At 51.8% G+C, this 13,144-nt stretch overlaps 1 protein-coding gene across 1 annotated transcript in view; it reads left to right on the forward strand.

The window, feature by feature from the left end:
• Window positions 1-3,167: 3,167 nt before the first annotated feature.
• MAP3K7CL (MAP3K7 C-terminal like) overlaps window positions 3,168-13,144 on the forward strand; it is a 45,915-nt gene continuing 35,938 nt past the window's right edge. Inside the window, exons 1-2 of the mRNA XM_038766370.1 lie at window positions 3,168-3,251; window positions 12,628-12,736. Of these exons, the coding sequence (XP_038622298.1) occupies window positions 12,667-12,736 (70 nt within the window). The 5' untranslated portion in view covers window positions 3,168-3,251; window positions 12,628-12,666. The remainder of the gene's footprint in view (window positions 3,252-12,627; window positions 12,737-13,144) is intronic.

Below are 13,144 nucleotides of genomic sequence, written 5' to 3' on the forward strand. Positions count from 1 at the left end.
ACAACCTGATCACCTTGTATCTCCCCAGCGCTTAGAACAGTGCTTGGCACATAGTAAGCGCTTAACAAATACCCTCATCATTATTATTATTATGAAGACTGTGAGCCCCACGTGGGACAACCTGATCACCGCTTAGAACAGTGCTTTGCACATAGTAAGCTCTTAACAAATACCATCATCATTATTATTATTATTATTATGAAGACTGTGAGCCCCACGTGGGACAACCTGATCACCTTGTATCTCCCCAGCGCTTAGAACAGTGCTTGGCACATAGTAAGCGCTTAACAAATACCATCATCATTATTATTATTATGAAGACTGTGAGCCCCACGTGGGACAACCTGATCACCGCTTAGAACAGTGCTTTGCACATAGTAAGCGCTTAACAAATAGCATCATCATTATTATTATTATAACTGTGAGGCCCACGTGGGACAACCTGATCACCTTGTACCCCCCCCCCAGCGCTTAGAACAGTGCTTGGCACATAGTAAGCGCTTAACAAATACCATCATCATCATTATTATTATGAAGACTGTGAGCCCGTGGGACAACCTGATCACTGCTTAGAACAGTGCTTTGCACATAGTAAGCGCTTAACAAATACCATCATCATTATTATTATTATTATTATTATGAAGACTGTGAACCCCACGTGGGACAACCTGATCACCTTGTATCCCCCCAGTGCTTAAAACAGTGCTTGGCACATAGTAAGCGCTTAACAAATACCATCATCATTATAATTATTATTATTATGAAGACTGTGAGCCCCACGTGGGACAACCTGATCACCTTGTATCCCCCCAGCGCTTAGAACAGTGCCTGGCACATAGTAAGCGCTTAACAAATGCCTTATTATCATTATTATTGTTATCTGACAGTAGTAAGTGCTCAACAAGTGCCATTATTATTATTACTGTTATTTGACAGATGGGAGAATTGAGGCCCAGAGAAGTGACTCGCCCAGAGTCACCCAGCTGACAATTGGCGGGGCCGGGATTTGAACCCACGACCTCGGACTCCAAAGCCCGGGCTCTTTCCACTGAGCCACGCTGCTTCTCTGCAAGGCCATGGGTGTGGGGCGCAGCGTAGCGCGCAGGGTGGGAGCCCAGCCGAGGGCCGGGGCATTTTGTTGTCTGTCTCCCCCTCCTATTCATCCATTCGTTCATTCAATCGTATTTATTGAGCGCTTACTGTGTGCAGAGCACTGTACTAAGCGCTTGGGAAGTCCAAGTTGGCAACATCTAGAGACGGTCCCTACCCAACAGCGGGCTCATGGGCTAGAAGGGGGAGACAGACAACAAAACCAAACATATTCACAAAATAAAATAGAATAAATAGGTACAAATAAAATAAATAGAGTAATAAATCCGTACAAACATATATCCATCTATACAGGTGCTGTGGGGAGGGGAAGGAGGTAAGGCGGGGGGGATGGGGAGGGGGAGAGGAAAAAGGGGGCTCAGTCTCGGAATCAATCAATCAATCAATCGTATTTATTGAGCGCTTACTGTGTGCAGAGCACTGTACTAAGCGCTTGGGAAGTCCAAGTTGGCAACATATAGAGACAGTCCCTACCCAACAGTGGGCTCACAGTCTAAATATGTATATATGTTTGTACGGATTTATTACTCTATTTATTTTACTTGTACATATTTATTCTATTTATTTTATTTTGTTAATGTGTTTTGTTTTATCGTCTGTCTCCCCCTTCTAGACTGTGAGCCCGCTGTTGGGTAGGGACCGTCTCTAGATGTTGCCGACTTGGACTTCCCAAGCACTTAGTCCAGTGCTCTGCACACAGGAAGCGCTCAGTAAATAGGATGGAATGAAGGAATGAATGTGAGCCCGCTGTTGGGTAGGGACCGTCTCCAGATGTTGCCAACTTGAACTTCCCAAGCGCTTAGTCCAGTGCTCTGCACACAGGAAGCGCTCAATAAATACGATGGAATGAATGAATGAATGTGAGCCCGCTGTTGGGTAGGGACTGTCTCTAGATGCTGCCAACTTGTCCTTCCCAAGCGGTTAATACAGTGCTTTGCACACAGTAAGCGCTCAATAAATACGATTTAATGAATGAATGAATGTGAGTCCTCTGTTGGGTAGGGACCGTCTCTCTATGTTGCCAACTTGGACTTCCCAAGCGCTTAGTACAGTGCTCTGCACACAGGAAGCGCTCAGTAAATAGGATGGAATGAAGGAATGAATGTGAGCCCGCTGTTGGGTAGGGACCGTCTCTAGATGTTGCCAACTTGGACTTCCCAAGCGCTTAGTCCAGTGCTCTGCACACAGTAAGCGCTCAATAAATACGATTTAATGAATGAATGAATGTGAGTCCTCCGTTGGGTAGGGACCGTCTCTCTATGTTGCTAATTTGGACTTCCCAAGCGCTTAGTACAGTGCTCTGCACACAGGAAGCGCTCAATAAATACGATTGAATGAATGAATGAATGAATGTGAGCCCGCTGTTGGGTAGGGACCGTCTCTAGATGTTGCCAACTTGGACTTCCCAAGCGCTTAGTACAGTGCTCTGCACACAGTAAGAGCTCAGTAAATACGATTGAATGAATGAATGAATGAATGTGAGCCCAATGTTGGGTAGGGACCGTCTCCAGATGTTGCCAGTTTGGACTTCCCAAGCGCTTAGTCCAGTGCTCTGCACACAGGAAGCGCTCAGTAAATAGGATGGAAAGAAGGAATGAATGTGAGCCCGCTGTTGGGTAGGGACCGTCTCTAGATGCGGCCGACTTGGACTTCCCCAGCGCTTAGTCCAGTGCTCTGCACACAGGACGCGCTCAATACATACCATTGAATGAATGGACGAATTCCGGAGGTGTGAAGCAATGGTCTCTTGGATTTTCGGTGGGAGGGGAGGGGGCGGGGGAGGGGAAGGGGGGGGAGGGGGCGTCTGCTGCTTCTTTGGACCCCTCCTCCATCTGTGGGACTGAAGAGACCCCTCCCCACACACAGACACACACAGACACACACAGACACACACAGACACCCCCCACACAGACCCCTCTGTCCGTCCCCCTGGGACGGCGAGCGGTCCTGGGGGTTCTGAGGGTCCAGCTTTGTGGGAAGGGTCCTGTGTCCTCCCTCCCTCCCTTCCTCCTCCTCCCCCCTGCCTGAGGCCCTGGATGGTGTAGTGGCCGCCCGCCGGGGGCTCTGCCATCTGTGACGAAGGAGGCCGCGGGCACAGGTCGGCGCTGGACCGTCCGGAGGCAGGCAGGGGACCCGAGGAGGTAAGACCCCCCCAGCCCCCAGCCCCAGTGTCCGGCATCCAGTGTCCAGCCCCCAGCATCCAGCCCAAGCAACCAGACTCCAGCGTCCAGCCCCAGCATCCAACCCCCAGCCCCAGTGTCCAGCGTCCACACCCACTGTCCAGCCCCCAGCCCCAGTGTCCGGCATCCAGACCCCCTGTCCAGCCCCCAGCCCCAGGGTCCAGCGTCCAGCCCCCCGTCCAGCCCCCAGCATCCAGCCCAAGCAACCAGACTCCAGCATGCAGCCCCCAGCCTCAGTGTCCGGCGTCCAGACCCACTGTCCAGCCCCAGCCCCAGTGTCCGGCGTCCAGACCCCCTGTCCAGCCCCCAGCATCCAGCCCCATTGTCCAGCATCCAGCCCCAGTGTCCAGCCCCCAGTCCCAGGGTCCAGCGTCCAGCCCCCCTGTCCAGCCCCCAGCATCCAGCCCAAGCAACCAGACTCCAGCATGCAGCCCCCAGCCCCAGTGTCCAGCGTCCAGACCCACTGTCCAGCCCCCAGCCCCAGTGTCCGGCATCCAGACCCCCGTCCAGCCCCCAGCGTCCAGCCCAAGCAACCAGACTCCAACATGCAGCCCCCAGCCCCAGTGTCCAGCGTCCAGACCGACTGTCCAGCCCCCAGCCCCAGTGTCCGGCATCCAGACCCCGTGTCCAGCCCCCAGCCCCAGTGTCCGGCGTCCAGCCCCACTGTCCAGCCCCCACCATCCAGTCCCCAGCCCCAGTGTCCGGCGTCCAGCCCCCCGTCCAGTCCCCAGCATCCAGCCCAAGCAACCAGACTCCAGCGTCCAGCCCCAGCATCCAGTCCCCAGCCCCAGTGTCCAGCGTCCAGACCCACTGTCCAGCCCCCAGCCCCAGTGTCCGGCATCCAGCCCCCCTGTCCAGCCCCCAGCATCCAGCCCTAAGCAACCAGACTCCAGCATCCATCCCCCAGCCCCCGTGTCCGGCGTCCAGACCCCCTGTCCAGCCCCCAGCATCCAGCCCAAGCAACCAGACTCCAGTATGCAGCCCCCAGCCCCAGTGTCCGGCGTCCAGACCCCCTGTCCAGCCCCCAGCCCCAGTGCCCGGCGTCCAGACCCCCTTTCCGGCCCCCAACATCCAGCCCAAGCAACCAGACTCCAGCATGCAGCCCCCAGCCCCAGTGTCCAGAGTCCAGCCCCCAGCATCCAGCCCAAGCAACCAGACTCCAGTGTCCAGCCCCAGCATGCAGCCCCCAGCCCCAGTGTCCAGCGTCCACACCCACTGTCCAGCCCCAGTGTCCGGCATCCAGACCCCCTGTCCAGCCCCCAGCATCCAGCCCCCAGCCCCACTGTCCAGCATCCAGACCCAGTGCCCAGCCCCCAGCATCCAGCCCAAACAACCAGACACCAGCATCCAGCCCCAGCATGCAGCCCCCAGCCCCAGTGTCCGGCGTCCGGACTCAGTGTCCAGCCCCCAGCCCCAGGGCCCAGCGTCCCGACCCCCTGTCCAGCCCCCAGCATCCAGCCCAAGCAACCAGACTCCAGCATGCAGCCCCCAGCCCCAGTGTCCAGCATCCAGACCGACTGTCCAGCCCCACAGCCCCAGTGTCCAGAGTCCAGACCCACTGCCCAGCCCCAGGGTCCAGCGTCCCGACCCCCTGTCCAGCCCCCAGTATCCAATCCCCAGCCCCAGTGTCCAGTGACCAGACACACTGTCCAGCCCCAGTGTCCGGCATCCAGCCCCCCTGTCCAGCCCCCAGCATCCAGCCCAAGCAACCAGACTCCAGCCCCCAGGCCCAGTGTCCAGCGTCCAGCCCCACTGTCCAGCCCCCCAGCCCCACCCCCAGGCCCCTCGGAAGGCTATCTAGTGGGCCACTGGGACAACCATCCTTCCAGCCCTCTGGCCTGTCCCTCTTCTCCGTCCAGCCCCCCGGGGCTCCTCCTTCACCCCCTGGAAAGCCCACCCCACCCCAACTCTCTCCAGCCCCCGGGACCCCCCTCTCCCGCTCGGGAGTCAGAGGTCGTGGGTTCTAATCCCGACCCCGCCGCTTGTCAGCTGGGTGACTTTGGTCGCTTCACTTCTCTCTGGGCCTCAGTGACCACATGTTTAAAAAAGGGGGATGAAGACTGAGCTGAGCTTGTCCCTCCCCCAGTGCTTAGAACAGGGCACATCTGCTGTACTGATTGGGAGCTTACTGCGTGCAGAGCACTGTACTAAGCGCTTGAGAGAGTACCACAGAGTCGATAGAGGCAGGGAGAGATATGGGGGCTAGGAAGCCCTCTCTTTGTGTTGGCTATTGGGGCTGCGAGTTTCAGTAGCTAGCCAGTCTGTTAAAAACTCTATCCTGGGATTCTGTGGGAAATGTAGTTTCTTAAACTACTTAGAGAAGCAGCGTGGTTTTGGAGTCAGAGGTGATGGGTTCGAATCCTGCCTCTGCCACTTGTCAGCTGTGGGACTTTGGAGGAGTCACTTCACTTCCATGGGCCTCAGTTCCCTCATCTGGAAAATGGGGATGAAGACTGGGAGCCCCCTCTGGGACAACCTGATCACTTTGTAACCTCCCCAGCGCTTAGAACAGTGCTTCGCACATAGTAAGCGCTTCACAAATGCCATTATTATTATTATTATTTAGTAAGAGCTTAACAAATACCTTCAAGATTACCTTCATACCTTCAACTGAGAAGCAGCGTGGCTCAGTGGAAAGAGCCCGGGCTTTGGAGTCCGAGGTCATGGGTTCAAATCCCGATCACTTTGTAACCTCCCCAGCGCTTAGAACAGTGCTTTGCACATAGTAAGCGCTTAATAAATGCCATTATTATTATTATTATTATAGTAAGCGCTTAACAAATACCTTCAAGATCATTATTATCTCATCCTCAGACGCCTTCATCTGCTCTCTCTAGCCCACTGACCCTCTCTTCCACCCTCTCCAGTCCCCAGGGGTTGGAGGGCCTTCTCTCCCCTCGGTCACTCCCTCCGGACCCCAGAGCCCCCCTCCAGCCCCCGAGTGTGTCCCCCCACTCTCTCCAGCCCCCGGGACCCCCTCGCCCGCTCGGGAGTCAGAGGTCATGGGTTCTAATCCCACCCCACCGCTTGTCAGCTGGGTGCCTTTGGTCGCTTCACTTCTCTCTGGGCCTCAGTGACCTCATGTGTAAAAAAGGGGGACGAAGACCGAGATGAGCTCGTATCTCCCCCAGCGCTTAGAACAGTGCTCGGCACATAGTAAGCGCTTAACAAATACCTTCAAGATTATTATTATCTCATCCTCAGACCCCTTCACCTGCTCTCTCTAGCCCACTGACCCTCTCTTCCACCCTCTCCGGTCCCCAGGGGTTGGAGGTCCTTCTCTCCCCTCTCTCCCACCTCCTTGCCCCCCTCGGTCACTCCCTCCGGACCCCAGAGCCCCCCTCTAAGCCCCTGAGTGTGTCCCCCCACTCTCCCCAGCCTTCAACACCCCCTCTGCCCCTTCCAGCCCCCCAAAATCCCCCCACTCTCTCCAGGCCCCGGCCTCCCCGCCTCCTGGAGTGATACAGGGTCATCAGGCTGCCTCGCGTGGGGCTCAAACACCCCGTGCCCATTTTCCAGATGAGGGAACTGAGGCCCAGAGAGGTGAGGTGACTTGCCCAAGGTCACACAGCAGACAGGTGGCGGAGCTGGGATGGGGACCCACGCCCTCTGACTCCCAAGCCCGGGCTCTGGCCGCTTAGTACGCTTCTAATAATAGTGATGGCATTTATTAAGCGCTTACTACGTGCAAAGCACTGTTCTAAGCGCTGGGGAGGTTACAAGGTGATCAGGTTGTCATCATCATCATCATCAATCGTATTTATTGAGCGCTTACTGTGTGTAGAGCACTGTACTAAGCGCTTGGGAAGTACAAGTTGGCAACATATAGAGACAGTCCCTACCCAACAGTGGGCTCACAGTCTAAAAGGGGGAGACAGAGAACAAAACAAAACATACTAACAAAATAAAATAAATAGAATAAATAGAATAGATATGTACAATAGAATAGACATGTATAGGTTGTCCCACGGGGGGCTCGCGGTCTTAATCCTCATTTTACAGACGAGGGAACTGAGGCCCAGAGAAGTGAAGTGACTTGCCCAAAGTCACACAGCTGACAGCTGGCGGATCTGGGATTTGAACCCATGACCTCTGACTCCAAAGCCAGGGCTCTTTCCACTGAGCCACACTGCTGTGAGCCCGCTGTTGGGTAGGGACCGTCTCTATAATGTTGCCGACTTGGACTTCCCAAGCGCTTAGTACAGTGCTCTGCACACAGTAAGTCCTCAATAAATACGATTGAATGAATGAATGAACAGTGCTTTGCACATAGTAAGCGCTTAACAAATGCCATCATTATTGTAATTATTAAAATAGGGATGAAGACTGTGAGCCCCACGTGGGACAACCTGATCACCTTGTATCCCCCCAATGCTTAGAACAGTGTTTTGCACGTAGTAAGCGCTTAATCAAGTGCCATCATTATTATAATTATTAAAATGGGGATTAAGACTGTGAGCCCCACATGGGACAACCTGATCACCTTGTAACCTCCCCTCCTCACTTCTCTGGGCCTCAGTTCCCTCATCTGGAAAATGGGGATGAAGACTGCGAGCCCCCTCTGGGACAACCTGATCACTTTGTAACCTCCCCAACGCTTAGAACAGTGCTTTGCACATAGTAAGCGCTTAACAAATGCCATCATTATTATAATTATTAAAATGGGGATTAAGACTGTGAGCCCCCCGTGGGACAACCTGATCACCTTGTAACCTCCCCAGCGCTTAGAACAGTGCTTGGCAATCAATCAATCAATCAATCAATCGTATTTATTGAGCGCTTACTATGTGCAGAGAACTGTACTAAGCGCTTGGGAAGTACAAATTGGCATCACATAGAGACAGTCCCTACCCAACAGTGGGCTCACAGTCTAAAAGGGAGAGACAGAGAACAGAACCAAACATACCAACAGAATAAAATAAGTAGGATAGAAATGTACAAGTAAAATAAATAAATAAATAGAGTATTTATTGGCACATTGTAAGCGCTTAATAAATGCCATCATTATTATTATTATCTGCCCCAGAGCTTAGTACAGCACCCGGCACACAGTAAGCGCTTAACAAATGCCACAACCATTATCATCTAGCTTTATTTCTATTTATTCTGAGGACTTGACACCCGTCCACATGTTTTGTCTTGTCGTCTGTCTCCCCCTTCTAGACTGGGAGCCCACTGTTGGGTAGGGACCGCCTCTATATGTTGCCTACTTGGACTTCCCAAGCGCTTAGTACGGTGCTCTGCACACAGTAAGCGCTCAATAAATACGACTGACTGACTGACTCAATGAATCATTCTTAGTGGTTCAAGGGAGCAGATGGGAGTGCGAAGGGTCGAGAACACCCTGGGACCACCTTGGGTTTAGGGGTTCCCCTTCTTGCTTGACCGTCTCTATATGTTGCCAATTTGTCCTTCCCAAGCGCCTAGTACAGTGCTCTGCACACAGTAAGCGCTCAATAAATACGATGGAATGAATGAATGGATGAATGAATGACAGATGAATAGAATAAATAAATTCTATTTATTTTATTTTGTTAGTATGTTTGGTTTTGTTCTCTGTCTCCCCCTTTTAGACTGTGAGCCCGCTGTTGGGTAGGGACTGTCTCTATATGTTGCCAATTTGTACTTCCCAAGCGCTTAGTACAGTGCTCTGCACATAGTAAGCGCTCAATAAATACGATTGATGATGATGATGATGATGATGATGACAGGGAATGTGCTTACTATGTGTTAAGCACTCACTTTGTGCAAAGCACTGTTCTAAGCGTTGGGGGGGATACAAGGTGATCAAGTTGTCCCACGTGGGGCTCACAGTCTTCATCTCCATTTTACAGGTATTGGTAATAATAATGATGGCATTTGTTAAGCGCTCACTTTGTGCAAAACACTGTTCTAAGCGTTGCGGGGGATACAAGGTGATCAGGTTGTCCCACGGGGGGCTCACAGTCTTCTTCCCCATTTTAAAGATAATGATAATAATAATAATGATGGCATTTGTTAAGCGCTTACTATGTGCAAAGCACTGTTCTAAGCACTTGGGGGGATGCAAGGTGATCAGGTTGTCCCACATGGGGCTCACAGTCTTCATCCCCATTTTACAGATAATGATAATAATAATAATGATGGCATTTGTTAAGCGCTTACTATGTGCCAAGCACTGTTCTAAGCACTTGGGGGGGATACAAGGTGATCAGGTTGTCCCACATGGGGCTCACAGTCTTCATCCCCATTTTACAGATAATGATAATAATAATAATGATGGAATTTGTTAAGAGCCTACTATGTGCACAGCACTGTTCTAAGCGCCGGGATAGATACAAGGTGATCAGGTTGTCCCATGTGGGGCTCACAGTCTTAATCCCCATTTTACAGATAATGATAATAATAATAATGATGGCATTTGTTAAGCGCCTACTATGTGCAAAGCACTGTTCTAAGCGCCGGGATAGATACAAGGTGATCAGGTTGTCCCACATGGGGCTCCCAGTCTTCATCCCCATTTTACAGATGAGGGAACTGAGGCACAAAGAAGTGAAGTGACTTGCCCAAAGTCATACAGCTGACCAGTGGTGGAGCCAGGATTAGAACCCATGACATTATTTATTTTACTTGTACATATCTATTCTATTTATTTTACTTTGTTAATATGTTTTGTTTTGTTCTCTGTCTCCCCCTTCTAGACTGTGAGCCCACTGTTGGTTAGGGACCATCTCTCTATGTTGCCAACTTGTACTTCCCAAGCGCTTAGTACAGTGCTCTGCCCACAGTAAGCGCTCAATAAATACGATTGATTGATTGATTGACCTCTGACTCCCAAGCCTGGGCTCTTTCCACTAAGCCATGCTGCTTGTATCTACCCCCATCATCATTATTATTATTATTACTATCATTATAAACATAATTATTATTAGTATTAGTATTATGTCGGTAGTAGCAGCAGTGGCATTCACTCAGTGCCCTTCGGGTGCAGGACACTGTCCTCAGCACTGAGGGTAAATTCCCAGCCCACGAGGGTAAAGCGATACATTCAGAAGTAGTATCTAGTAAGTACTCCGTCACTGATTTGGTCGTATTTATTGAGCGCTTACTGTGTGCAGAGCACTGTACTGAGCACTTGGGAGAGGACACTAGAACAATAAGCACCTGTATATACGTTTGTACAGATTTATTACTCTATTTTACTTGTACATATTTACTATTCTATTTATTTTGTTAATTATGGGCATTTAGCTTTAATTCTATTTGTTCTAACGACTTGACACCCGTCCACATGTCATGTTGTGTTTTAATAATAATAATAATGATGATGATGGTATTTGTTAAGCACTTACTATGTGCAAAGCACTGTTCTAAGCGCTGGGGGGGGATACAAGGTGATCAAGTTGTCCCACGGGGGGCTCACAGTCTTCATCCCCATTTTACAGATGAGGGAACTGAGGCCCGGAGAAGTTAAGTGACTTACCCAAGGTCACACAGCAGACGTGTGGCGGAGTCTGTCTCCCCCTTCTAGACTGTGAGCCCGTTGTGGGGTAGGGACCGTCTCTGTATGTTGCCAACTTGGACTTCCCAAGCGCTTAGTACAGTGCTCTGCACACAATAAGCGCTCAATAAATACGATTGAATGAATGAATGAATGAATAAGCAGACTCATTCCCCGCCCACAGTGAGTACACAAGTGTGGAGTTGTCTACTGGTGTATTGTGCACTCCCAAGCAATTAGTGCACTGCTTTTACACACAGTAAGCGCTCAATAAATTCCTTCATTCATTCAATCGTATTTATTGAGCACTTCCTGTGTGCAGAGCACTGTACTAAGCGCTTGGGAAGTCCAAGTTGGCAACATGTAAAGACAGTCCCTACCCAACAGTGGGCTCACGGCCTAGAAGGGGGAGACAGACAACAAAACAAAACATATTAACAAAATAAAATAAATAGAATAGATATGTAAAAGTAAAATAAATTAATAGAGTAATAAATCCACACAAACATATATACATATATACAGGTGCTGTGGGGAAGGGAAGGAGGTAAGGCGGGGGGGGATGGAGAGGAGGAGGGGGGGAGAGGAAGGAGGAGGCTCAGTGGAAAGAGCCTGGGCTTAGTACAGTGCTAAGCGCTTAGTCCAGTGCTCTGCACACAGTAAGCGCTCAATAAATACGATTGATTGATTTGGAGTCAGAGGTCTTGGGTTCAAATCCCGGCTCCGCCAATTGTCAGCTGAGTGACTTTGGGTGAGTCACTTCACTTCTCTCAGTTCCCTCATCTGGAAAACGGGGGTGAAGACTGGGAGCCCGCCGTGGGACAACCTGATCACCTTGTAACCTCCCCAGCGCTTAGAACAGGGCTCTGCATGTAGTAAGCGCTTAATAAATGCCATTATTATTAGATAGGTGAGATGGAGGCCCAGTGAGGAGGTTGGCATTAGAGGAACCGAGTGTGCGGGCTGGTTTGGCGGAGGAGAGCGGCGAGGTGGGGGGACGGGTAAACTCCCCCCATGTGTCCGCATGTCTAGAATCAATCAATCAATCAATCGTATTTATTGAGCGCTTACTGTGTGCAGAACACTGTACTAAGCGCTTGGGAAGTACATGTTGGCAACATATAGAGACGGTCCCTACCCAACAGTGGACTCACAGTCTAGAATGGGGAGACAGAGAACAAAACCAAACATATTAACAAAATAAAATAAATAGAATAGTTATATGTACAAGTAAAATGAATAAATAAATAGAGTGGCTCAGTGGAAAGAGCCCGGGCTTGGGAGTCAGAGGTCACGGGTTCAAATCCTGGCTCCGACACTTGTCAGCTGGGTGACTTTGGGTGAGTCACTTCACTTCAGAGAAGCAGCGTGGCTCAGTGGAAAGAGCCCGGGCTTGGGAGTCAGAGGTCACGGGTTCAAATGCCCGCTCCGCCGCTTATCAGCTGTGTGACTTGGGACATGTCACTTAACTTCTCTGTGCCTCAGTTCCCTCATCTGTCAAATGGGGATGAAGACTGTGAGCCCCACGCGGGGCAACCTGATCACCTTGTATCCTCCCCAGCGCTTAGAACAGTGCTTTGCACATAGTAAGCGCTTAACAAATGCCATCATTATTATTATTCTTACTTCACTTCTCCGTGCCTCAGTCGCTTCATCTGTAAAATGGGAGTTAAGGCCGTGAGCCCCATATGAGACAGGGACTGTGTCCAACCTGATTACCCGGCATCGACCCCAGCGCTTATTCAGTACATAGCGAGCGCTTCACGAATACCATTTTCATTTCTAAGAGCCCCCGGGGGGCCGCGGGAATCCGCTCCCCAGGCCTCTGAGGATGCTTTCCCGCTTGTGTCCGTGCAGCTGGATGCCTCCGAGGACAGCGAAGCCTCCGGCGCCCACATGATCCCGACGGCCACGGTGGCCGCCCACAGGCCCGTGCGCATCGCCTTCAGCCTCAGTGATGCCCCAGGTACCACCCGAACCCCCGGGGGGTGGGGACGGTGGGGGGGAAATGACCCCGTCCTCTCCTCCCTCCGACCTCTCTGGGCCTCCCTCCAGCCTCTCCAACCTCTGTAGTCCACCCCCCGGCCTCCCTGACGTATCTGATCTCCCCCCTATACCTCTCTGGTCCATTCCCCCCGGCCTCCTGGACCTCTCTGGTCCCCCCTTCAGCCTCTCCGACTTCTCTGGTCCACCCCCGGCCTCCCTGACGTCTCTGGTCTCCCCCCCAAACCTCTCTGGTCTGTCCCCCCGGCCTCCTGGACCTCTCTGGTCCGCCCTTCAGCCTCTCCGACTTCTCTGGTCCACCCACAGCCTCCCTGATGTCTCTGGTCTCCCCCCCTATACCTCTCTGGTCTGTCCCCCCCGGCCTCCTGGA

The sequence above is a fragment of the Tachyglossus aculeatus genome, chromosome 24 (genome assembly GCF_015852505.1).
Source record: "Tachyglossus aculeatus isolate mTacAcu1 chromosome 24, mTacAcu1.pri, whole genome shotgun sequence".
Taxonomy (NCBI): Eukaryota; Metazoa; Chordata; class Mammalia; order Monotremata; family Tachyglossidae; genus Tachyglossus; species Tachyglossus aculeatus.